We start from the raw sequence: 26,623 nt of genomic DNA, 5'->3' as shown, positions 1-26,623 counted from the left end.
TAATGAACAACACTATAAACTTGATTTTAAAACCATTCATATTTTTGTAAAAAATCATTTGAAATTTGTGAAATTTTCAAACATTCATAAATTGATAAAAACTTAACCGATTTTCAAGCGGAGTGTCATTTTGACCATGGATTGGCTTCTTAATTCATTCTGCAATTAAAAAAACCAAAATATTAAATCTCAAGTTTTTACTTAAAATGAACTCCTTATAAAGTAATTTGTATAAAACAACACTCTAAAGTTAATTCTGAGAACTTTAAATTTTTTGTAAAATATCATGTAATAATTCAACAAAAATTTTGTCTTGTAAAGTCGCTTAATCAAAGGTTCGACCATCTTCAATCTGTCATAGCTTTATCAAAACTAAACCGATTTTGAAGAAGAACGTCATTTTGATCATTGTTTAGCCTCTAGATTTGTTCTGCATTCAAATTTAATTAAATTGGTAAAAAAAATATTATCCTTCAAAATCTTGGTTGCGATTTTCAATGCTAAGGGTCCCCCCTTTGAAATTTTGAAAATTCAAAATTTTAATTCTCAAGTTTTCACTTTTAATCAACTCCCAATATCAAAATTAGTATAAAACAACACTTTAAACTTGATATTGAGACCTTTCATTTTTTTGTAAATAATCATGTGAAATCTGTAAAAATTTTGACTTGTAAAGTAGCTAAATCAAAGGTTCGAACAACTTCAATCTGTCATAACTTTATCAAAACTCAACCGATTTTAAAGCGGAACGTCATTTTGATCATTGTTAAGCCTAGATTTATTCTGCATTCAAATTTAACTAAATTGGCAAAAAAAAATATTTCTTCTCAAAATCTTGGTTGCGATTTTCAAATGTCTTTGAGCTATTGAAAGGATTATATAAGCTTTCATTAATGCGTTATTGCTGTCAAATTCTATCATTGCACCTGGTGAGATATTTGCATATCAGCAATCATTGTCCCGACTGTTCATGTCATTTGCAAAGCAGCTAATCCAATGGACAACAAACAACAGAAAGGCAAAAACCCCACCCCACTTGCAGCCCACACAACAACAACAACAACAACACACACCCCTGTAAAGGAGTGTGCGTGTGTTGTGTGTGTGTTGTCTGCCTGCCCAGTTTGTCTCTAATTTAATTTGCATTTTAACAACTTTTTGCGTGTGGCTTTGGCTTTGGTTCCTACTCCAAAAAAAAAAAACGGAAAACAAAAACAGAATGCTGTCCAAATGGACAGCGGGCAACAAAAGGCGTGACTGCAACATGCGCCAAGTGCGTGAAACGCCAAAATAACACAGCAACCTGCCGATGGAGTCAGTGGAGTCAGTGGAGCCAACTTACCTGCGGGCGCACCACGAAAGCCGCGCACAAATTAAATTAGTTTGAATAAACAGCGAGAGGTAACCAAAAAAAAAAAAAAAACTTGAGCAAAAGAATGAACGAGAACGAAAAAAAATAAAATACTCGTACATAATAAATGAACGAGGACGCAGGCGCAGCCTTTAAATGGCAATGCAACAGCAGCCACAAAATAATAAGAAGAAACGAGCCCCAAATCAAAGCATAAGCAAAGCAAACCGAACAAAACTAAACCGATGCAAAGCGAAGCGAAACGAAACGAGAAGCTGCAGAGGCAAGACGAGAGTTGTGGCAACTGTGACAACTGTGGCAACTGAGAGAAGAAAGGGTAACTGCGAGAAGAGGAGGCAACTGACAGAAGAGAAGAGAAGAGGAGGTTGCTGCGTGGGCGCATGCCTGCGCAGGTGATTTTAATCGCATGCCAGGAATCTGGCATAAACAGGTGAACCTCGTACCCAAGAAGACGAAGGTAGCCAACAACAACAACAGCAGCCATAACAGCAACAAAATTAAATCAGAGTCCACAAAACGTTGCAGCTACACAGCAACAAAATTCTCAGGATCCTGGCAAACATTAATTAATTTTAAATTTAAGCTAGATTTTTATTTTTAGAAATATTTAAAATATTTGCAGGATCCTGGCAAAATAATAAATTTAAAATTTAAACAAGATTTTTAATTTAAGAAAAACAAATTTACAAAAAACATTCAGGATCCTAGCAAAAAATTTATATTGTATAATTGTACATACGTCATATGCATTTTTTAAATTCAAAAACAATATCTATGTTTTCGAAAACTATTATTCAGAATATCATCTCTAATAAGAGACGGAAAAATATTGAAATTATTTTTATACCAATTTTACTCATTACTGTTCATAATTATGCAAATTAAAAATCAATTATAATTATTATTATTACAAATTTTTTAAAAATATATTTAAATATTTGAGGAGCAAGTTTTCGACTGCTTTTTTTTTTGCGGTGTATGAAGCATATACCAAATGAGTCTGAGTCTAAGGCTGAGTCTGAGCTGGAGACTGAGCCTGGGCCAGGATGAGGCACGGTAAAAACGAAACGAAACGAAACGAAAATTGTAAATCACGAATTTTTGCAGCAAGATATGCAAAAGCGGCGCACATTTTGTAGCAAATTGAATTTTCAGCAGAAAACCAAAAACGGGCAACGTGGCAGGGGAAACTGAAACAGTCAGCGAATCGCAGTTGTTGTTGTTGTTGTTCGCCTTGTTAAAGGCGAAAAAATAAGAATCAGCGCGCTTGCGCATAAATTTCACAAAGAGCATTTGCAACTGCGACAGGTTGCAGGTTGCAAGCAGAAATCAGCAAGCGGCAGCCAACAGTTCTGAGTTCGCAGTTCCCATTTCGCTGCTCTCAGTTCTCAGTTCTCAGTTCTCAGTCAGCAGTTGGCAAGTTGCCCAGCTCCCAATCTGCATATACAAGCCATAAAGCAATTTCCATTGCTGTAGCACAAGCACTGCGAATGACGTTCCATAGTACACCCTCCACATCCCACAGTTGGAAAATGGCATAATAATACAGCTAGGTAAAGTCCTTTGTAAAAAGCAAAGTTGTAATACCCTTGTTTTGATTTTAGTTAAATTAAATATTTGTTCATTTTTGAGCGTCTATGAACGACAAAAGCCAAATCAATAACGACAACGACTACTTGTAAAAATATATTAATTACACTTCCAAGTTACAGCCTACTATGCTCTGTGGGTGCATTGGATGAAACATTAAAATTAAAAACACTGTATGAAATATACATTTTTTTTAAATTATTGTTAAATATAATTTGTTCATAATTTCTGCCGAAAAAAATATGTTTTTTGTACATTAAAAATAATATAGCTTGGGTGAGATAACTGCAAAAATATATCAGATAAATATTTGCAATTAAAAAAATATTTTTTTAGATTTATTTAACATTTTCTGTAAATATTTTTAAGAAATAATATCTATATATCTTACAGTTAATTTTATTAATATGTTTCTCGAGCTGATGTGACAAAATAAAAATACCCGCAGTGAGGGCATAACAAAGAGTGGAGACAATAAAAGAAGATCAAGAAGTTGCCCTTCCCAAAAGCAAGTTGCAATTGCCGATGCAGGTTCGTGTACAGATACAGGTACAGGTATACGTTGAGGTATAGGTACAGGTACTGGTAGTGGGGCATGCAACCTTGATCCTTGTCAAGTGCAACCTCCTACGGCAGCTTCAGCAGCCGCCAACAACTTTAATAAGTTCGCAGCTCACAGATTTTGCCGAGTGCTGTGTTCTGATTCTACAAGTTCTACGCCTTGACTTTATAACCACGCATGCGTATTTTATTTACTTGATTTTTATGCAAATTTTTATTTTATTTGTTAAGGAAAATGCCACAACGACGTATTCATTTCGTTGTTGTATGCAAAAAAAGAATAAAAAAAAGAAAAACAAAAAATTGTTATGGCTCGTCGTCGTGAGGGAAAGAGTCTCCAGTCTCTGAGTCTCCGAGTCTCGTGGCTGTTACCATTTATAGCTGGCGGTTTTTTCGTTGCCAAATTAGTGAATTTACATGTTGAACAATGATCAATGTTTTGTTAACAAATGTTTGCTTTACAACGCTTGTTACATACGTTAACCGAGACTCATAACAACAAAGCACAGCACAATCCAAAAATAAAACAACAATGCCAACATTTTCTCTAGCCATTCGGAAGCTGTGACGATGAGCATTTTTTTTTTGCCTAACAAGTGTGTGTGTGGGCGTGTGGATATCTTTATGTGTGCAGAATTCTACAAAGACAACGAGGACAACAGATAATGGGTAGCAGATCTGAGTATCTTTTAACTACATAATAGCGTAGACAGTGACAAAAGAACTCCATCCAACTGCTAGACAAATTTTAGGATATACAGAAATTACTTATGTTAAGTGGATAGCTCATAATATATATATACATATTTACATTCTTCAGAGTTATAAAAACTAATTAATTTACCATTTATTCTTGCTGCAAATGATTGATATACAAATGGACTGTTTCTTTACTATTTATGGCTTCAACATTATTATATTCTAGTCGAATTAAAAAATAAATTTAATTAATAAATTTTTTAAAAATCCCACTCGAATTTAATTATAGAATATTAACCTATGCGTGCATCAGCTGTCATTTCCTGGCCAAATGGGAGGCTGAGTTGGGCGATCATTTATGATAGATAGACCTGGTCCATAACAAATTAATAATGGACTCGGCATGCTCTCTTCTGCCACCCCCTGTCTCGTTTCCCAGAGTGTTTTCCAGCAAAGCAACAATATGTCTAATGTCTAATGCAATTGTGTGGGATATTGTTAAGGGCAGGTTATAAGTAGAGGACTGGTAGCATTCAGGAGTTGGTAAACTTTGAACTGTTGGCACTGTCAGGCATTCAGCCGTGGTCAAAGCTTACCATCAAATTGCTAAAATAGCAAATAATGAAGCTGACAGCGTGTAGAGACCAAAGGGGACGAGGATGAGGATGTGGATGTGGATGAGGAGGACAACAAGGGATGATCCGGCTGTTAAGCTGCCGCTGCCGTTACCATTGCAAACAGGGGCGGCAATTAAAACGGGGCGCAATTTCTTCCCCCTCTTCTGTAATTCTCTCTGCAATGTTGTTACTGTCAGCACAGGAACATAAGCAACACTCTTTAGTCGTAGGAACTGCGGGGAACTACGGGGAGAGACAGATAGACCTGAAGTGCCTGTTGGCGGTTTGACGATGCCGAGAAAAGATACATTTGTAGCCTGTGGCAGACAGCGAGCGTCTGTTGGCCATCAATTTGGTGCGTAATGCGCGTCGAGGGGTACACTGAAAAAAAAGACCAGTAAGATGATGTAGGAATAAACCGGTCAGATTTTAGGTAAATAATTTTTATGTTATATTTATATTAGAGTCTCAGCTTCAGTTTTTAAATAAATGTGAGGGTTCGATACCCAATCTTGTCATAATAAAATACTAAAAAGAAAGATTTATAAAAATACCAAACCAATAGCATTTAAATTTAGAAAGTGCCATTATATTTTTTGTAATTATTGTCTTGAGTGCTTAGGAACATTTATTCTTAACCTTAAATTTGGCCCATTGAAATTAATATTTAAGAAAATAATATATGTTAATAGGAACTTGGTCTTAAGCTTAAGAATTGTATGTACTCGATACATTTTTAATACCAAAACTCGAAGTTCCTGTTTTTGTCAGTGTAGCGACTGGAAGAGCGGGAGGGGAGAGCTGAGGGAGTGGCGTGCTGCGCTTTAATTTCTCAATGCATATCCAGGCATTATCCTTGCCTCGGATCGGCACTTATTATCATCTGCATGCTGTGGCGTGTCCAGGACCACTTGAGTTTTACAATCGAATTTTGGTGGTTCGTCAATGGGTCTGCAGGGTTGTGGGGTTGCGGGTGTGGGAAGCGTTTCCTTGTGAAGCTGAGCATATGCTTTTCGCTGCTGCTTCCCCTGCCTCTGCCTCTGCCTCTGCCTCTTCCTCTTCCTTTTATTCCCTGGCTACGCCGTGTGCACTATCAATTTGAATGGCCAACGGCATCTTCAATTTTTATGCATATTTGCAGTTGGTCGGTCACGTGTCGTTCCAGGATTTCAGTCAGACAGTCAGTTTGTGCTCTGTACCTGTCACAATCACACTTGGCGGCATGCTGCAGCATTGCAAATAATATAAATTAATATTTTCCAACCCCGAGACCAGTTCTTCTTCTTTTCTTTTGCCCTGGGTGTGTGTGTTTTATTTGAGGTTTTTGTCTGTTTATGAGATTCGGATTTTGCTGATACGATTGCCTCGACTGATGTCCAGATTTCGGTTTGCTTTCTGATGCCTCCTCTCTGGGGAGAAATGTCACGAACTACACTGAGAAATCTGACTGCGATTTGGCACAAAATATAAAGCAAGGGTGGGAAATTTGGCTATAGTATTAAGAAAGTGTCAATGGAAAATAGGTAATGCATATAATCCCATACCTAAAGAATAGAGAAAAATAAGAAAAGTTAACACTTTATTTTATTGAATTGAAAAAATGTTTTAACCCCCTACAAATCACATAATAACTGGTTTGCAGGGACTAAATATCAAACGATATACAGTTAGTCAAGACATTAAGGCTTTTTGTTATTTTTAAAAAATAAGTAAGTTTTAAAAACCATAGCCACGAATAAAAAGATTATAAATAATATAATTATCTATTTAAAATATATAATTTTTAAAAAAGAAAAAATCAATCAAATTTAAAGATGTATTGAGGAAAAATTATTTTTTTAAAATAGTTAAGTATAATAATACAATCAAGACTTTAAGATGATTTGCTAGAAATATAATTAATATATCAAATCAAAAATAATGATGATAAGATAATATTATTATTGAATTATTTTAGAAGTTAAAATTAGAAGTTAAAACCATTTATTGCTAAGAGATTTCTATAACTGTAACTGTTCCTCTGCATAATTTCGCCAAGTGCACAAGTTTTGGCAAATATTTGCGAAATCCTTTTACGCCTCTCAATTTCGATTTCGATTCCGATTTCGATGAAAACAACAAATGCCGCTCATTTCCGTTGCGTCTTAAAGACACGTGTCCGGATGAAGGGCAACTGGCAACTAATAAAACTGCAATGTGCAGATTTGTCAAGGATTTGAGAAAAAGGTACACGATGAGGGGATGAGGGCCACTTAATGTTGGCATTTGCTGCCCAAAAAGGGGAGTTTAATGGTTGCTGGTGTGGTGTATGAGGAGGGAGGAGGGAGAAGACATATTGTTGCCACTGTCAATGGGAGTTGATGAGCCGCATTAGTGCAAATTGTTGTGGGTGTCAACGGCAGACAATATCGAATAACGACACAGCACTTGATACATTTAGCAGGCACAAATCATTAAAATAAATTAAATGCAGTGTACTTGGACTTGCAAAACTTACACTGATAAAAAATACCCATTTCTAATATGAAGAATATTATTTCTAAAAAATTTTATTTTTTGTGCTAAAAATTTGTGTTAAAAATTGTTCCTGCCTGACGTTCATTTTTTTGTATTTAATATATAATATTTACTCCCAAATCTAAGAATTTTTTGTTAAAATGAAAACTAAATTTATTTGAATGTAATTAAATGAAATTGTTGTTGCCTTACGTTCTTTTATTTACGTAATTAATTAATTATTTACTAATTTACAAAATGAAAACTTAAATTGTTTTTATTAGTGTAGCTGGAAGAAAGAGACGCCAACAACTTAAAGGCGGCAACTATTGCAGCGACTGCTCGTACAGTGTCCAGGCTAAGTTATGTACCCAGACATAGATACAGATGGGCGCCTGGCAGGCGCATAAACAAAGGCATTAGACGTCAGTTGAAGCGACGCAAAGTTGATTGGTGTCAGCCATAAAGTTGCCACGTCTCCAGCTCCTGCTGGACCTCCAGCCGCATTCGCGCTTTATCCGCATCCGCATCCGCACTTCCATCCGCATCTGCATCCGCATCCTGCTGGCGCCAAAGGCTTTGAAGTTGGCGTCGTCGTCGTCATCGTCGTCGTCGACTGATCTTGGTACTTCGTTAGACACGCAGGCGTTGATGGACATGTTGTCGCTAGTCGCGACTGACCAGACCAAAAACTGTCATATATAGTCAGTCGGCATGTGCAAAGATCTCGACTGGAACTGGAACTTGGACTGGTACTGGCGTCAAATGGTGCTTAGCGGCACCCACTCTGGTCCAGACCAAGCCCGACTCCATCTCCATCTCCATCTCCATCTCCATTTCCATCTCAGGCTTCAACTCATTTGCATGAAAATGTGCGCGGGTGTTGGCCCAGACCCAGGCTAAGATATAAGACACAACAAAAAAATAGGCAATGCAGGAAACCTATTGTCTTTTCGACCTGGCTGCAAAATATGCAAAGCTTAAATTTATGAGAAATTAAAGTAAATTTATTGCATTGCATTTGGGACCTCGACAGAAACACTTTCTGTCGTCTGTCCTTTGTCCCTTTAGCTTTTGCTTTTCCATTTGCTGATTGTGTGATCGATGGATCTTAAATTTATGCATGTTTTCTAGATAACTTTCTCCCCAATCGAACAAAACAACAACTTTAATCTAACTAATTTGAATGCACTACGAATAGATAGTTTCAATATCAAAGTTGAGTTTAATAAATCAATAAAAAATAATCGAGTTAAAGAATAGTATTTTCTTGTTTAGGAACAATCAGTTAAATTTTGAAATATTCAAGTCCTTGGTTACAGGGTATCTTACTGTCGAGTACGGTTAACTGATCCGTTTGATAGCTGAAAATTTCTACAAAGTGTTATTTTTTAGTTGTTTCATTAAAAACACTTCTGTATTATTGTTGAACACCAAACAAATAACAGATAACAAAACATGATATCAGCTGACAGATTTTGATAAAGTGTTGACTGTATTTTTGTTTTTTACTAATGCAGACGGAAAAAAGTAAGCTATCTACATTCAGGTGCTTGCATTGCTTAAAATATCTAAAACTGTTGTTATATAGAGGAGAATAGAGCTCTCTAGCTCTAAAAAAAAGAAGAAAAAGGAGAAAAGTAAGAGAAACAGCTTTTTTTACTATAAATTCTACACAATTACGCATATTTAAATAAAAATGAACACAAATCTTAACAATGGAACAGCTTTTATCAATTAAGTTAATTCTTACTATTTATTTTTTGGTCCGTATCATCATTACCGCTCTTTTGAGAGAGTAATTGTGATTACGAAAGGTGTGCCAATTGATGCCTTTGCCATGTCTGTTGTCCTTATATATTCCCGTTAACTTGCTGTAAAAGTACATGTTTATATAATAAGCCTTTAAAAACAACTAACTCCTTTTCATACCTGTGGTGACAATTGGCATGGTACCACCAGCCGCCAATGTGTTCTGTGGCACAGTTCTGCAGCGCCGGATCATTATCGTTATCAAATGTGGTAAATTTCTGGCCTTTGTGATATACAAGGGGATCCCCACCAGCAGTTCCATAGGCTTTTCCCACAGTGTGTAAGACATATTGTTGATTCTCGTCGCCAATTGCAAATTCATCGAATGTCTCAAATTTCTCAACTCCCTCGAAGTCCTCAAGAAGTACCAGTAGTTCTTGTCTCCTCTCCGTTGTTATTGCATGGATTTTGTCTAGCCCCAAAAAGAACTCTCCATCCAGATTTCCGAATCCGTTTTTGTATTCAGTCCAACTGCGATTGAATTCAACACTCCCGTCCATCCGCCTTAGAATAATGGTCCATCCTCCTCCACGAGTTACTGCATCGCAGGCAACTTTAAAAGGTTTACTTCTAAACTTTGGAAGAGCTAAGTTGTAGATCCCACTTAACGTCACTTCGGTGCATGGTCTTGGTTAAACCACGATTCTTGTTTATCCGATTTATTAACAAGATCTTCTATCACCTTTCCCTGTCGATCCATCTCCGCTCTAAAATTCACTTCCTTCTCAACTTCATCTTTCTTCTGGCGTTCCAACTCCTCTTTAATCGCTTTAATATCCGATCCCTTAACAAGTTCACCAAATAACTTTCCCTGACGATCTACCTCCGCTCTGAGAAGATCAATACTTGATTCCTTGTCAAGTCTGTCTTTCTTCTGCCCTTCTAGCTCCAGTCTGAGAGATTTTATGTCAGACTCCCTATCAACTCCAATTTTTTTTAGTCGTTCCAGCTCCTCTTTAAGAAACTGAATGTCTGTCACCTTAACAAGTTCATCCATCAACTTTCCCTGTCGCTCTACCTCCGCTCTGAGAAGTTCAATACTTGATTCCTTATCATGTTCGTCTTTCTTGTGACGTTCTATCTCCACTCTAATTGCTTTTATATCTGATTCGTTAATATCTCGATCTATTAGCTTTCCATGTTCCACTCTCAGCACGGATAATTGATCATTTATTGACAGAAGTAAGTTCGTCATATTAAGATCGGAGATTCGAGTGGTTTGTGAGTACGAAGATAATGGACTCAATATAATGAATATACATATTGTTTTCCACAACATTGTGATACCGATGTTTTAAAAATTCCCAAGAAGACTGACTGATTCCAAATTGTCATGTGTTTATATGGCCAAATACATATACATTCTATATCCATAACATCTTTGAACTATGCAGACACAGTGCTCTTGATTTAACCTTGTTGATATAATTAAAATACAAGCATAGAATTTATGTCAATTTATCAAAGCTTTCCAAGAAGTCAGAAGTAAACATATAAAAATTATAAATTATACATATATTTATGCATTTATGCATTGAATAAACTAGTCTAAAATGCACGACTGTCAGATACCACGCATCTAGAAATTTAGATACTCCAGCACGTATTGTAGAAACATACAGTGATGAAGAGATTAGCAGAAACTATAGGCATTTTGACATTTCAAACATAATATTTAATATTAAATATTGGGAAAACTATGTAGGATCAACAGAATATAAACCTTACAAACTTTGTACGGTATTAATTTATTTATTTTAAGTAAAATATTATTTTTGGATATATTCTTAGTTCATCATTCGATCATGCTGAATTCTTGGCACGCATCCAGACTACTTATCAAGTGTGTCAAGAATCAAGGCCATTTGTGTGGTAGAGAGAAGCGTGCCAAAATTCTATAATAAACTTTATCAGCTTTTTTTTAGACATACTGCTAATGTATTTATATACTAACAACATGACAAGTGTTGTGTCCTTAGATTTTATAGATACCACGCGTTCATACGGACGGACGGACAGGACATTAGGTATAAAGACTATGTATAATTAAGAAGAATATTTCGTTGTTAAATTTATTTTGTTTATTATTATATTAAGCGTTGAATCTATACAATACAAAAAATAGTTACATAACAACACAATTATAGTAATTAATAATAGGACCAAACTCAAGCTAGGCGCATAATTTTTTTTTTTTTTAATAAATATGAAGAGTTGTTTTTAATGATTTTTACATACATTTTTATATATAATTATTTTATTGTTTGTTAAAAAAAATGTTAAAGTTAAATTTTAGAATAAGAAAGCAAATAAATATCTTAGAATTTTTCAACTCAAAAATACATATAAAGAAATTTTCAAAAAATTTATTTATAGGAATTGACTAGATATTTATTATTTGAGCCATTAACTTATTATATATAAATTCTTTAAGTTTTTTTTTCATATATATGAATTCGCCCAAATACTTAAAACTGACAAGATGTTAATGCTCTGAAATGTCAACAGTGTAGTCTCTTAAAATGCCAGAGATTCAAGTTGGTCAATGAAATTGGGTAATATGCTGGCCAAATTGAAACCCATTAATATGCGGTCCAGTCCAAGTGCAACTCACTTTTCATTTTCAAATGGCAATGGCAAGTGCTGCACAGACACAGATACATTTACAGACACAGATACACATATAGATACAAACACAGATACAGATACAAACAAAGATACAGAAACACATGGCGAGTCGATGTTGCAGTTGCAAGTCTGGAGTTAAAGGCAGTTATAATTTATAAGACTGGGACTCAGACAGACGACCATAAAAGTCCTGGACTGGCGGCCTGCAGGCGACTCTGTCAGTCGGACTGTCAATTGAGTGCAACACTTCGAGGCAAAAGAAAAAAAACACAAAAAATAAAGAAACAAACAAAGCCACAAAATCGGACAAGCGGACACTAAAATGAATTGAAACTAATATGCCAAAGTGAGTGGAGCAACAGTCTATGAATCTGACAATGGCTTCATGATTCTAAAGACAGCGCCACGGGCCGAGCAAAAAATATAACACATTTAAAAGAAGCAGAGGAAAACTAAACAGACTAAAAATGCTGAAAATACTAGAACTGAAACAGGCTAAAGGACACACACATTGGACACAAACTTTGCATGATTACCTAATGCCATAAGCGACGACTGTTGTTGTTGTTTTGCTTGGTGTTGTTGTTGTGGCAACATGAAAGCCTAAAGCCTGTGAAGCTCTGACTTGAAAGTGTAATCCCCATAAGTGGATTATTACAGGTACTTTGAGACGTTATCCGATTAAATGCATTTAAAAATTACACGTAAATATAAAACTATTTTATGTAATTATTTTTAGTTATGTAATGTATTTTTTTGTATTTAATTAATGATTTCCAGTTTCAAGTAATTATATTCCTCAACCTTATTATAACAATTTAATAACTTATTGATTTTAATTTTCCCACATAAGAGACATTTTTGTAATGACAACTAGTTGAATAATTTCCAATCCAAGATTTAAATGCAATCTATAGGATATATTAACTAAAGTACTTTTGTAATTAAATGATTCTGTTTAGTTTCATTTAATTATATTCTAGTATTTCTAAAATGATTTTATATTCTTCATTTCTTAAATTTCTAAAATTGCAAACATGAACTACTTGAATAATTTCCACACCATATATTATAATTTCAATCGCGTCTTTATTCATTTATATTATTTATAGAGTTTATTCGTTCATCTCTTTTATTTTCATTAGTTTGACAGTTAAATTGTGCATTTATTCTGCGGCATTCAACAAAATTTAAAATATTTCCTGCTTGTTATCGGCGCATTTTGAGTTGATTTATTGTCAGCTGATATAAATCATTTAAAAATTGGCCAAGCAATGCGAGCTGCACTTTTAATTATGCAGAGCCAAACAAAGGTGTCACGAATGCCAAGCAGGCATAAATTAATTGAAAATCAATTAGCCACTAGCTTGCGGGCCAAGTTGGCAAACAACAACAACAACAGCTGGCTCAATGATATGCCATTAAACGCATGCATTGAGCCATTGAATTATTGTCAACTGCCAATTGGCAAATGGTTGGCAATTGGCCACCAATCCAAGGTGACATTTATGGCTAAATGTGATTATTAATAATGCGCCAAACGGGAAAACACAACAACTTCCAATTCGCTGCAAAGAGTGCAATTGACTTGATGTTGCCCTGTAATAGTTAATGCTCTAAGTGTCGATTATATTTATAGACTGATTTTAATAGTGAACAAAATTAAACTATTTATAGATATTCCAATATTTTTAATCTTATCAGTCTTAAATTTTAATTCAAAGCATAATAAATTAATTGCTTATATGCATTTTTATATTATTTTAATGCTAATTTTTTGTTTTATCAACTCATTTATAAGAAATATTTAAAAAAATGTATCTTATTTATTTATGTTTTTTTATTTCAATAGCTTCATACAATGTGATTGACGGGCTGATGTCCTGCAATAGTCAACGATAAGTTTTTATTATATTTATAGTCCTATTTAATATTATTAAAAATATATCAGCTGAAGTCGAATTTCATAATTTCATATTAAAAATATGTTGAAGAATTAATTTTTTTTCATTTTTTATGTAAATATTTTGCTTGAGATTCCGATGAATCACGATCAAACCATAAAAATCTAGATAGAAATGTATACACTTGCAAATTTATTGTATTGTTAAAATTCTTTGTTAACTGATTATTACAGCTTGATTTTTATTGTGTACAGGGTATAAAAAATCGATAATTAAAGTTTTTGAGCCGCAGGTGAAATATAAATATGTGCGCTAGTAAATACTTATGAGTTTGAGTTTGAGTATGAGTACTTATGTGTATTTATGAGCTCTTGTAGCTATGTAATATATATGCACGAGATAAGTATTTACGACTGGGCCAACAAATTCAAAGTGCATTGCCGTGTATAGCCAATAAAATTTTATATTTGGCTTTTTGCATATGGACTAAACCTGGTTCGTACTATATTTATTAATTAGACGAAAGAAAAAAATGAAAAACCTGCAGCGTTCCAATAGCTTGTTTAAAATGCTTGTACATAATTTCAGTTGCCACGTCTGCGATATAGACGCTGAGGTGTTAATTGCACAGTGGGTAGCACCACTTCGCACTGTGGTCCATTTTCATCTATTCATCTATTCGATTGCCCGCCGGTTGCACTTTTTGTATCGATTGAAAGTGTGAAATTGCTAAGCAATTGTGATTGTTGGTCTGTCGACTATCGATTGCCGAATGTGTTTTTTTTTGTTTTCGGCTGTTTTTCTGTAAACCATTGCAATTGGCAAATTACGTCAGGTGTTCAAAAAAGGTGAAAAATACGAGGGGGGAATTATGATTTGTGTGTGTGCTGATTAGCTGTGGGTGTGGTCCAATGATTGGCCACGTTAACATATTGTGAGTGAGATTAGACGGCAGTCAAGTGGTTGTTAGTTAGTTGAATACGTATTAAATGATGCAATGATCTCCAAACTAATTAAAGTAGAGCGATCACAACGAATTTACTGATTTACTTTCACTTAAATAGCCCATAAGTCTTCAAAGTAATTTTATATAATTATTAATCTTAGTTAATTTATTTACTAGAATTTTTCAATAAGCATGTCATGAATATTTAAAATAATTGAGAAAATAAAATGACTTATTCTATAACTTTGTTTTGTATTAAATTAATTTAAATGTTACAGTCTGAGTTTTTACATTTTCAAAGATTTCCATTAATATATTAATATAGTTTCTTTTCATATAAATTCCATATGTAGTAAATTTTTAGGTTAAAAATGTTGATTTTTTTGTGTTGAGTTTTTTACATTTGAAGAATCCATTGCATCTTTGGATTAGTTTCCTTGTGCTAAGCCAAAAGGTTAAACAAATGCAAATGCAATTTATGCCCATATATTCTATGGACTTTGGCGACATCATTAAAATGCCTCACATTTACCTGGCCAAGAAAGTACTTGACAATTTTCAAATGAATTCATTTTAATAAATCCGAAAAGCAAAAAAAAAAAAAAAAAAAAAAAAATAGCAAAGCTTAAGCTATAGTCAAAGTTGTAGGCCATTCGTAATGCAGACCATGGATTCTTCCGCATTGGCCAAAAGGCACAAATATTTGAACAAAGGTGGAGCAGAAAGTTGGCTTACTCCTCACCTGGACATGGATTGCATCCATATTCGTTTGGCTGGCGAAATTCGGTTACAGATTTATGTAAATTTGGAGCATGGCTCACAGTCTAAGACTCAAACTCGGAGTCAGCGTCAGGCACGGGACAAGGGTTTTACTGATGTCGATTGGAGGTCAAAGTGAATCACGCTTTCCTACATGACCATTAGTAGATTTTTGCCCGGGTCTGGAACGTGCAGCGGCATGCGAAATTAATTTCCTTTGGTCCTCTAGTCGGATGAATCTCTCAACTATGCACCTGGCTGCCAATTAGCGTAAATATTAAAGATTCCCAAAACTCCTCCCGGCCATCCTGTAATTTCCCTCAATTCCAAAACAACAAACCACAAGTTCCAGATTCTTGGCGCGCTTTGTCTTCCAATAAAAATTGCCATTTTCATAATTGCCAAAGCAGAAAGCAGATGGTGCCAGAAATGTCGCCTAATTGGCTGCTGGTGGGCTGAAAAACCCCAGCGATAAGCGAGCTCAGCTCTTAACCTGGTCCTGCTAACGGCAGAACAATAGAACGATACTATACTTGCTCAGGTTTAACTCCTCTCTCTCGCTCATTCTGTCTCCCTCTCTCTTTGCCTTTACTCTGACAATATTTTGTGCTGCGTTTGCTTTGCTGGCTAGCGAGCTACTATATCATTTATCAGATGTAAGTTCCATTGTCGTTTTGGCATTGCTATTGCACTTTAATACCCTCACAAAATATCAAGGATATTAAACTTCAGTTATTCGGATTGCAATAAAAATATATACTAGAATTTTTTATATGTTTCAAATTTAAAATAAACTTGGCATATCTATGATAATAGTAATAGTAATATACCAGTAAACATATTTTTAAATAACGGGTATAATAATCATTTATAGCTCATAGCATGTGTGATAAAGGTCTTAAAAAATTTTGAATACACCCACAAATTTTATTTAATTGTCAAAAATATACCAAGTTTTAAATAAAAATAAAGTATTTTTGTTGAGCAGTATTTTTATTTATTTTAATTTAATTTATTTAATTTTCTGCTTTAATAATTAGTTTGGTTTCAAGTAGTCTTGGTTAAAAGTAAAATCATTGAGATATAAGTAGGGAATAGAAAATTTGAGTCTTCTTATATGTTTATATGATAATTTAAAACAATTCAGTTTTAAGCGTACTTTAACTTCGTTATTGCACTGTTCTTTATTTCTTTGTAGCTACGCTTCTTATATTATTTTTATTTCACTTTATATTTTTTATTATTATTACTATTGCTGTTGTCTGCAGTGTGTTAACATGATCTTTTATTACGACTATTGGCAGTGTTTGTCTGTGTTTGTTTTGTCTGTGACTCTGGCTGGTAGCTACATACTAAGTTTATTTACCGCTAATAATGGTCATTTGAGTCGATGGTTTCCCCTGTTTATTATTATTTCTTGTATTTTGGCCATGTTGACGATGGCGTGTCTGTGATAAGACAGAGCCTTGGTTTAAGCGATTCGAGAGATCATGAGCAATGCCAAATGCATTTTGATTTCATTTGCAAGAAATTTGTAAAACGCGATTTTTGAATTTGTTCGGCAATTTGCTGCTTAATTGACAAAACACACTTTGACGGCGACTGACTGACCAACAACCAGCGGCGTTTTTCTGTAGTTGTACTCCAACAACACACGCTTGCAACACACACACACACACACACACACATACAATCATTCGGTAGACGAAACTAATAAAATCATATGTATGCAACAAATAGTGGCAGACAAACTGCAGAGACCCCAATGAGTCATACAAAACTTGGCTAAGGCTTTTGGCCCAGACAGCTGTGCAGACTCAGCGCCCCAGTTTACTGTTAGAAAGGGGCAGCAACGGGGGAGGGGAGTTGCAAAGTGATCTGTGTAGTGCTACGGGGCGTGTTTCAATGCATCTATGCAAAAATATCATATTGTATGTATTAAATGTGCAACATTTTTAACAAACATGCACTGCGCGCTTTAAGCCAAATACTCAAAACGCTTAGACAACATGCAAAGTGTCATTGCAGAGAAGCTAAACAAAAAATATATAAAGATTTCAGTGATATCATGGGAAATGATTACATAAATACCTTACAATTAAGATTTCAATCTCGACCATCAAGGGATCTGTGATTGAAAAAACGACAGTGATTAAAAAAAAATGGGCTTTCAAATTTTGATGAAGAAAGAAATTTTAGGACAAATAATGAAAAAATTGATATTCCGCATGGAAATCGGTTAAGTTTTGACAAAGCTATGACGGTTTGAAGTTTTGGATAAAGTGTCAAAGGGTTGGTATGGAAATATGGACAATGATAGAAAAAAATTGGATTTTTAAATTTTGATGCAGAATCAAATAAGAGGAAAAATAATGAAAAAATTGATATTGCGGAAGAAAATCGGTCCAAATTTGACAAAGTTATGAAGGTTTGAAGTTGTGAAATAGTGTTTGAGTGAAAATATTGAGAAAATGGACAGTGACCATACCTATGGAGAAAATTGATAATAAGGGCAAAAATATTATATTTTCCAATTTTAATGCAGAATCGAAATAGACGTCAAAACAATATAAAATTGATATTCCGGAAGAAAATCGGTCAAAATTTGACAAAGTTATGAAGGCTTGAAGTTGTGAAATAGTGTTTAAGGGAAAGTATTGAGAAAATGGACAGTGACCATACCTATGGAGAAAATTGATAATAAAGGCAAAAATATTATATTTTCCAATTTTAATGCAGAATCAAATAAGAGGAAAAATAATGAAAAAATTGATATTCCGGAAGGAAATCGGTCAAAATTTGACAAAGTTATGAAAGTTTGAAGTTCTGAAATAGTGTCTAAGGGAAAATATGGAGAAAATGGACAGTGACCATGACCTATGGAGAAAATTGATAATAAAGGCAAAAATATTATATTTTCCAATTTTAATGCAGAATCAAAATAGACGTCAAAACAATATAAAATTGATATTCCGGAAGAAAATCGGTCAAAATTTGACAAAGTTATGAAGGTTTGAAGTTGTGAAATAGTGTTTAAGGGAAAGTATTGAGAAAATGGACAGTGACCATACCTATGGAGAAAATTGATAATAAAGGCAAAAATATTATATTTTCCAATTTTAATGCAGAATCAAAATAGACGTCAAAACAATATTAAATTGACATTCCGGAAGGAAATCGGTCCAAATTTGACAAAGTTATGAAGGTTTGAAGTTGTGAAATAGTGTTTAAGGAAAAGTATTGAGAAAATGGACAGTGACCATACCTATGGAGAAAATTGATAATAAAGGCAAAAATATTATATTTTCCAATTTTAATGCAGAATCAAAATAGACGTCAAAACAATATTAAATTGACATTCCGGAAGGAAATCGGTCCAAATTTGACAAAGTTATGAAGGTTTGAAGTTCTAAAGTAGTGTTTAAGGGAAAGTATTGAGAAAATGGACAGTGACCATACCCATGGAGAAAATTGATAGTGAAGGCAAAAATATTATTTTTTCCAATTTTAATGCAGAATCGAAAAAGACGCAAAAACAATATAAAATTGATATTCCGCAAGCAATTCGGTTAAGTATCAACAAAGTTATGACAGTTTTAATTTTTAGATAAAGTGTTAAGGGGGTTGGTATGGAAATATGGACAGTGATCGCAAAAATTAAACACTCATAGAAAAAAATTGAATTTTTCAATTTTGATGCAGAGCTAAATAAATGGCCATATAATGAAAAAACTTATATTCCGCAAGGAAATCGGTAAAGATTTACCAAAGGTATGGCGGTTTGAAGTTTTAAAAAGTCTCGAGGCAAAAGTGGAAATAGATTTTTATTGCAAAGGCATAATGAATTATGAAACACTAAATGAAATATTAAACTTATTAATTTGTTGTCCAACGGGCTTTATTTAATTTTATAGTTATTCACACTTGTACAGAATTTTTTGGAAGTTTATTTAGTTATTCCAATCTTAACAGTGAACATGGTGACGTTTTCTAAAATAATAGAATAAATTGAATATGAAATGTAACAATAATGAAAAGAAATATTTACCGAATCTTTCTGCTTTCAACATTATCAATTTTAAGTAATTTGATTCCTAGGGTTTTAAAGCTACGCTTTAAAATAGTTGTGATATTTAGTTTTCGACAGTTGCAGTTGCAACACATGTGGTCACAATCGGTCATTCCACAGCAAGGCGTTGGTTTGGTTAAGTCGTCACAAATTAAACTAACACATGTTCCTTTACCATTTTCTACACCATCGTATTCCTCGCATGTCTTGTGTTCAGATATTGCAAATTCCATGGATTTTCGATGACAGCAATCGCCTTCTGCTTTCCACATTTGCATCGATATTAAAAGCAGTTTCAATTGCAATAATATAAGCCACTTAGAGGACATATTCGGTATAACTAACTTGAATCAGTTTTACAATCGACTGATGTCTGAAAATAATCTATATCTCTTTATCCAGAAGAGTGTGTCGAATGAATTATCTGAATAGCTACCTTTATTAATTAATTTCACTGAAATTTTGCAATGGAACGAAGCCATAGCCTATATAATTAATAATCTTATTAGCCAAGCTACATTAAATTTGTTACTTCTAACGGCAAACAAATTTTTTATATAGAGACTCATGAAATTGTTTACGTTAAATATTAAACAAACTATACTATTTATAAAGCATTAAATAATGTTATAGATATTATTGGATATTATTTTTAACAAATAATTGGCTAGAAACTTAAATTTAACATACATTTTCAAAAGATATGCATAATTTTTTCAGTTGCTCCTGGAAAACAAAAATATGTAAAAAGTAAAGAGAAAATTATTACTAATACGTACATATTAATAGTTGGTAATGAACATTATATGTGGTTTTTCCATGTTTTCTTTCGAACCGCTTTATAACCGTATTGTGTGTTGGGATGCAACCGCCTTTGCAGTGGCAACACTCCTTATCGCATCTTTTTACTCCGCAACATGGCGATGCTCTTGTAATATTTCCGCAAATTTCCGCTTTACAAACGTCTCTGATCCAGAAATGTAGTTTTTTTGCGCCATAGTAATTCATGCAGATATCTTTTCTGTCCTTTAAAGAAAAAACTACTTCTTCCGCAAAACAGCATTGGTTTTTAAAAACTGTTTTATTTGCCTCGCACGGTTGCATCGATAGAAATATAGTGTAAAATAGTTGAACTAACAACAATAAGTAGCACATTATGTTCTCTTATGAAGTCGTTATTTAATAGACTAAAGTCTTGTAGACATCAAATATTATGGGAATGAGCAAAGTGGAACGAGTTCATAATTTTATTAGTTTTAGAAATGTATGTCAAATTTATTTTGTGTGATAAGAAGACTAGAGAGATATGAAGATAGAGATTTTCAGTTAGAGATGGAGATGGAGAGCTAAAGCTAGCGATAGAAAGAGAAAAAATCTATTAATAAAGTATAGTAAAGTGGAAATCACTGTTTGTAAATTTACTATTCTCAAATATAGAGTAATCGTCTAAAATATTTTAGTTAATTAGAAAGAAACAGATAATAGGATAGATAACATATATGCTCCAATGTAGAGTTACTTTTTCCCATACAAAAATCCATCCAAAAATGTCCCCCAACAGCATTAATTCACCTACTATCTGGATCATCTAACACACATTGCCATGCAAATTTAGCAACCATTAGCGTAATGCAATGCCTGCATCGCATTTTTCACAGCCCCAAGTGTCCCTTTTGTTTCGTATGTGTTGGAGGCAAAAGAGGAGAGAAAGAGGGGGTTGATAAAGGGGGAAGTTGGTCAGTAAAAATTGCGCCTATTAATTTATGACATAATAATTCTCAAAGCGCAAACAAAGCCGCTCATAAAACGTAAACTCTGGCCAGACAATGCAGCACATTATGCACTTACGGATTGATATTGGAGCACATGAGCAACTGGAGAACGAGATCGAGGGAGGGAGAGAAGTGTAGAGTGTGGGTTAGACCGATTGCAATTGCAAATCAGCGCGACAAAAGTTGAAAGACCAACAAACTGAGAAAAACGTAGCGCCAAGTGGCTGCAACCAAAATGTTGTTATTGTTGTTGGTGTCAGTGTTGTCAGTGTTGTTATTGTTGTAGTTGTTGTCGTTGTATGGGCCAAGTGTCCATGCAGCTGTCAGAGATTGCCACCGTCGCGTCGAGTGGCGAATAAAAATAAAATGCGACTTTGGGCCAGGCTAAATTATTTAATATTGCATTATCTGGCATCATAATTATCCACACAGTGTCGCAGCATGACTCACACAGCAGCAGGAGAGGGAGAGGAGGAAGAATGGGTATGAAGGAGGAGAAGAAAACCCGCAGTGTTCAACAACTATGAAAAATCACTTGCAATTTGGTTTATCAATTTGTGAAAATTATAAAAAATATGCATACGTTGAATATTTTGGCGAAATCATTTGTAACGGCAGCTTGTCGCCCACGCTGCGATTGCGGCGATGTGGCAACGCTGCACATAGCGCCGCTGAGTCGTATCGCGTGGGTTGCGGCAACAGGCGCCAAAAGACCAAAAGTCCAAATCTATAATCTGTTTATGCAACTTATGTACTCTTTCTTCGGCACTCTTTCATTTACAGGGTATAATTAAATTTTTTTGAGCTAGTTAATTATATTTTGAACTTCAACTGATTTTAAAAACTCTTTCCCAGTTTCTAAAGAACTTTAATTGCCTGTGTAATTTCTTAGAAATGTATAATTTCTATATTGAAAAAATCTGTAAGCTAAATGTAGCTTATTGCTCTTTAGAAATTATATAAATTTAATTCGTTACATTTATTATTATTATTTACATGTTACTTTTGAATTTTTAATTACATTTTCTTACAGTTCATTATAATTTAAAATTGTTATTTTAAATTTAAAAACATTTTTCATTTAATAATTTTTTGGTGTTTTATTTTTACTGACATAAAATAAGTTAATAAAATCATTATTAAATTAAAATTAATAAATAAAATATTATTTTTTTAATTTTAAAATTATGTAGGGTATTTAAAAGTCATTCACCTTTTAATTTATTCGCAAAGTTGCTGCTGCTGCCATTCGATACACTTGACGCTGTTCGTTGAAATTAAATATATACTTATAGCGAGTTTATATAGAAAATGCGTCGTGAGTCAAGTTTAGGATTTCTGGTTACTGTTGCCATTTCCCCCTTCTCTACCCTGCACTCTCATTCCACCCGCTCACTCTGACTATACTCACTGTCTACATTTGTGAAGCAGAAGAATAGGAAGAAAAGCATTTGTACAGCAACTTCTTGAATTTGTTGTTGGCAACAGCAGCAGCAGCAGCAGCAACACAACAAATATTCGTGATTCCTGATAAGCATCATTTGTTGTTGGCCGCTGTGGTCCGAAAGTCTGTCCAACATTGGCTTAAACAAATGCCGCTTAAATGCGGAAAGCTAATCAAAAACGCGTCGCTGCCGAGTGGCCCCAAAAAATCGATGCGAAAAGCGAAAAAAGTTCCAAGAGCCAAGTTCAATTGCCAAACAAATTCGCGTGAATGAGCCAAGAACCGACTGCTGGTATTTTTACCTCGTACTTGGCAGGCAAATTTCGGAAAAACATTAACCGTTTTGTTCGTTTCGTTTCGTTTTATTTTGTTTTGTTTTCTGGTTTTTGTTTTGTTTTTGTTGCTTGTTTGCAATTCTGTCCGGTCTCGTGGTCCGTGTGACTTATGTGCGACATTAGCGCAACGTTCTTTGCTTAATTACGTAAAGGTTTCTACTCCTCATCCCTCCCACATCTCTCTCAATCCCTCAGTCTTTCAGTCTCTCTTCCGCTTTGCCTGTTCACTGTTTGGTTTTGTATGTACGACAAGTTCGTGTCTTAAGTCTTTCGTTTTGCGCCTTGTTTGCAACTCTTGTCGCATTGCCGTTTTTTCTGTTTTGTTCCTTACTACTTGCAACAGGTTGTAACTTGAAATTAAAGAATTTGTTATGTTGATTTGTCTCTCGACTTGTCCCTACATTGGGTGGCAATGCCAAAGGTCTATTGTAAGCACATTTCTGGCTTAACCTACGAAACTTCTCTACTTGGCAAAAGTTTAAAAATCTTTTCTATCAAAAAGCAGTACCAGTTACTTATTATAAATTATATCTGCTTTGTATAAGTCAAATGTTCAAACAATATTTGCTAATTTTCTGTTAGAACGCTTGATTAATCATACGCCATGTGAGCCCGAAAACAATGCAAGGTGTTTTGCGTTTATTTAAAGTTACGCTAAAAATAATAACATTTTTCTCACGCTCCATTAATACATCATTAATCTATGCCCAAATTGAAGGCACATCCAGAAGACGAAAAAGAAGAAGCAGAAGACATTACAAGAAAGTCGCCGATCGCATTTTAAACTTATTTTAATATTTATTTCGTATACAAGGCGGACACTTCAAAGGAATGAAAAAACAAGTACACACACTTGTTGTAAAGTTGTTGAACTCTGTCGAGCAGAGAAATTGAAATGGGAATTGAAACTAAAATAGTTGTTAGAGTTATTGACAAATTATTGACAGACGGCCCACTGCTGTTCCAAACTAATTAAAATCTGTTTAAATGTTACAACAAAAGAATGAAAAAACGCATAAGGAAACAAAAAAAAATCAAAAAAAAAAAACACAGGTCGATGAATTAACATAAAATTTGATTTATTTTCATTTGTAGTAATGGGATTGGCAATTTTTCATGTAAATCTGGTAGCTAGTCGATGTTGTTGCTGCTGCCATTTACAACATAATCTAAATGAGGCATATGGAGCTGGGTTGCCCATTATTCATAAGCAGTAGAATTCACAGCCGTGAAATGATCAGAAATGAGCGAACGCTATGACTTAATAGGCCCTGTCTCTAAGAGATTTTGTTGTTATTGTTGCTGTTGTGCTGACCACCCAGTCCGACTTGGCTTGGACTCGACTGTGAAGTCAATAAAGGCGCCGTTGGTGGTCAACTCACAAAATGTTGCCAACTCAACTCAACACAAGAGACTTGAACGTTTCTTTTGGCGTTGCCACTGCCGCTGCCTCTGTCTCAGTCGCTGCCTCTACCTCTGCCGCTGCCTCTGCAAACTGCGAACTGTGCTTGGCAAGACAAGATCATTAAGGTGGCATATAACATGGCACTAAAGACACACAGACACTTGCCGCTGACTTGAAGCTCACTAAAGTACCTGTTTCGCATGGGGAACACAAACTGAGTGCTGATGTAAGCTACAGTAAGGACAGCCTATGGCGAATCCACCAAAAAATCTAGCTGCAACTTCAACGGGTAAAACAATAAGTCTAGGTTCAATTCCCATCCTTCCATGCAACAAGAGAACAGAAATAAAGTAAATCAAAATAAAATATACACTCGCCTATGAGTCATGTGTGTATTTTAATTTATAAGAATGAAACGCAAATTACGCTTTCTCGGTCATAAAAAAAATGTTGCTCTTTCAGCCTTTATCAATCAAATCTTTAGCAGTTAACACTTTTGTTAAAAGTTAGAATAAAATTTTTATTAAATAAAAAAATATATTTAAAATAAATTTATTACATAAAGTATATAAATTTATATGAATAAATCTCTTTGTTCTGACTGACTTACAGGCAATCAATACAATATCCAAACAATAAATGCTAGAAGGCTGAAATTTTTACACCGCATAGAAATATTTTTTATTGACCAAATAGTAAGAGCTAGACGCCTGAAATGTTGTCTGTAGTTTGTTAATATATGGAAGGTGTGCAATCAGAAAAAACTTTTATGCAATTTGACAGGACAGTGCATCCAACTAAATTTTTTTACGAATAATTTTGCCAGCAATTTTTGTAAAATTTAAATTGAATTGATGAAGGTCGATTTTTGTCACACCGAAATTACAGAATCCATAAAATAAAACGACTATTACTTAAGGAAAATATATATTTGCTTTGTTTTTTTCACTAATTATTTGTAAAACCCATGGGATTATTTTGTAGTTAGCATTTAGCGAGTGCATACTGTAGTTAACTAGTTAGTGCTATTGCAGTTAGAGATGCTGTGCCGGCGCTGACACTTTTGATTGAATTCCCAGCAGCGTGCGTTGCATGTGCGCCTGCGTCAGCGTCGGCGTCAGCGTCAGCGTCAGCGCCGTCGATTGTAATCAACGCGCGCAGATCAATCAACTAACTTGCAACTTGGACGCCACACAGCAGCCAGACTCGAATCAATCCATCAAACGTATCAATCATGATGACAGGCACAGATCAGAGCAACGTCCTGCTTCAAAGATTCATGCCACATGCCCCATGTCCAGTTGCAGCTACAGGTAGCCAAGTTTTCCTAACATGATTTGGTAACGTTGTTGCCTCACTTGTGAAGTCTCCACGCGCGTTGCGCCCATTAAATTTGAATAATCTTAGTTTTTTTTTATCTTCAGTCTTTTTTTTTTTTGCAACTGCTGCAACTGTCGCATGCAGCTGGACACGGTCCGAGTTGGCGTCCGAGTTGGAGTCTTGTGGCTTGCGTGCCTCGCTGCAGGCCATCAACAAACTGATTTGAAATTCTAAAGTGATTTTGATTACTTGAGGTGTTGATGTTTTGACTTGTACGTTGATTAGATAGTTGAAGGCTTGTTAGATGCATGTCAGAGCAGCGATCCATAACAGACTGGAGACTCTCTTCTGGAGTCTGTGGCGTCTTGATGTTGATTATAATTTAATTATAAGCAATCTGTAACAAGTTAATGGGCCGCAGTCTCACTTGCCGCATAATTTAACAGGCAGGTGTGAAATGGCTTCATTAGCTTAGACGCCTTGAAGCTCCGAGTGAATGTGGCAAATGTGGCAAATGTTGATGAGGTAGCTGCTGCATGACTAATAATAGTCATGGGCCTGTCACACTCTTCCACATTTGCCACTGGCAATTTTCCCCTCTCCCTATCCCTCTCTCTCTCTCTCTCTCTCTCTCTTCCTCTTTTCTTCTCTCTTCTACATACTAAAATGTAGCTCCCAAAGGAAAGTTGCAACTTGAAATTGTAGTTGAGTGACTGCTGCAAGGCAACAGGCGATAGATACGAATATTCAAACATACTCCTTGCTAATGTTAATGAGTACTTACCGGTTTAGCTTTTACCTATAAAATGGTTACAGCTATTATCAAGCTTAATTTGTAGTTTTGTTTACTGAGTTATTTAATGGTTTACCTTAGTAATAAGTCGAACTAAAGTT

The 26,623-nt window shown here is 34.7% G+C and overlaps 1 protein-coding gene and 2 long non-coding RNA genes across 4 annotated transcripts; all 3 read right to left on the bottom strand.

Annotated features, from left to right (window-relative positions):
- Positions 1–8,976: 8,976 nt before the first annotated feature.
- Positions 8,977–10,377, bottom strand: LOC117780816 (ficolin-1-like). Of its 2 annotated transcripts, none has more exons than XR_004617119.1 (2): positions 9,268–10,377; positions 8,977–9,209 (listed from the first exon to the last, which is right to left on the bottom strand). XR_004617119.1 is itself a non-coding variant. In XM_034617482.1 (2 exons), the coding sequence occupies exons 1-2, from the start codon at positions 9,645–9,647 to the stop codon at positions 9,092–9,094; spliced, it is 498 nt and encodes a 165-aa protein (XP_034473373.1). In that variant the 5' UTR covers positions 9,648–10,372; the 3' UTR covers positions 8,977–9,091. The 2 variants fall into 2 exon arrangements, 1 of the variants encoding a protein (XP_034473373.1); XM_034617482.1 differs by having other exon boundaries at positions 9,268–10,372.
- Positions 10,378–19,260: 8,883 nt separating this feature from the next.
- On the bottom strand, positions 19,261–19,811 carry LOC117781208. Its single transcript, XR_004617156.1, has 2 exons — positions 19,433–19,811; positions 19,261–19,374 (listed from the first exon to the last, which is right to left on the bottom strand). It is a non-coding gene; the product is annotated as an uncharacterized LOC117781208 (long non-coding RNA).
- Positions 19,812–20,121: 310 nt separating this feature from the next.
- On the bottom strand, positions 20,122–20,640 carry LOC117781854. Its single transcript, XR_004617210.1, has 3 exons — positions 20,595–20,640; positions 20,233–20,341; positions 20,122–20,179 (listed from the first exon to the last, which is right to left on the bottom strand). It is a non-coding gene; the product is annotated as an uncharacterized LOC117781854 (long non-coding RNA).
- Between the last annotated feature and the right edge of the window lie 5,983 nt (positions 20,641–26,623).

The sequence above is a fragment of the Drosophila innubila genome, assembly GCF_004354385.1.
Source record: "Drosophila innubila isolate TH190305 chromosome 2L unlocalized genomic scaffold, UK_Dinn_1.0 4_B_2L, whole genome shotgun sequence".
Lineage (NCBI taxonomy): Eukaryota > Metazoa > Arthropoda > Insecta > Diptera > Drosophilidae > Drosophila > Drosophila innubila.
Note: the sequence above shows the minus strand (reverse complement) of the source record. Positions and strands in the feature narration are given on the sequence as shown.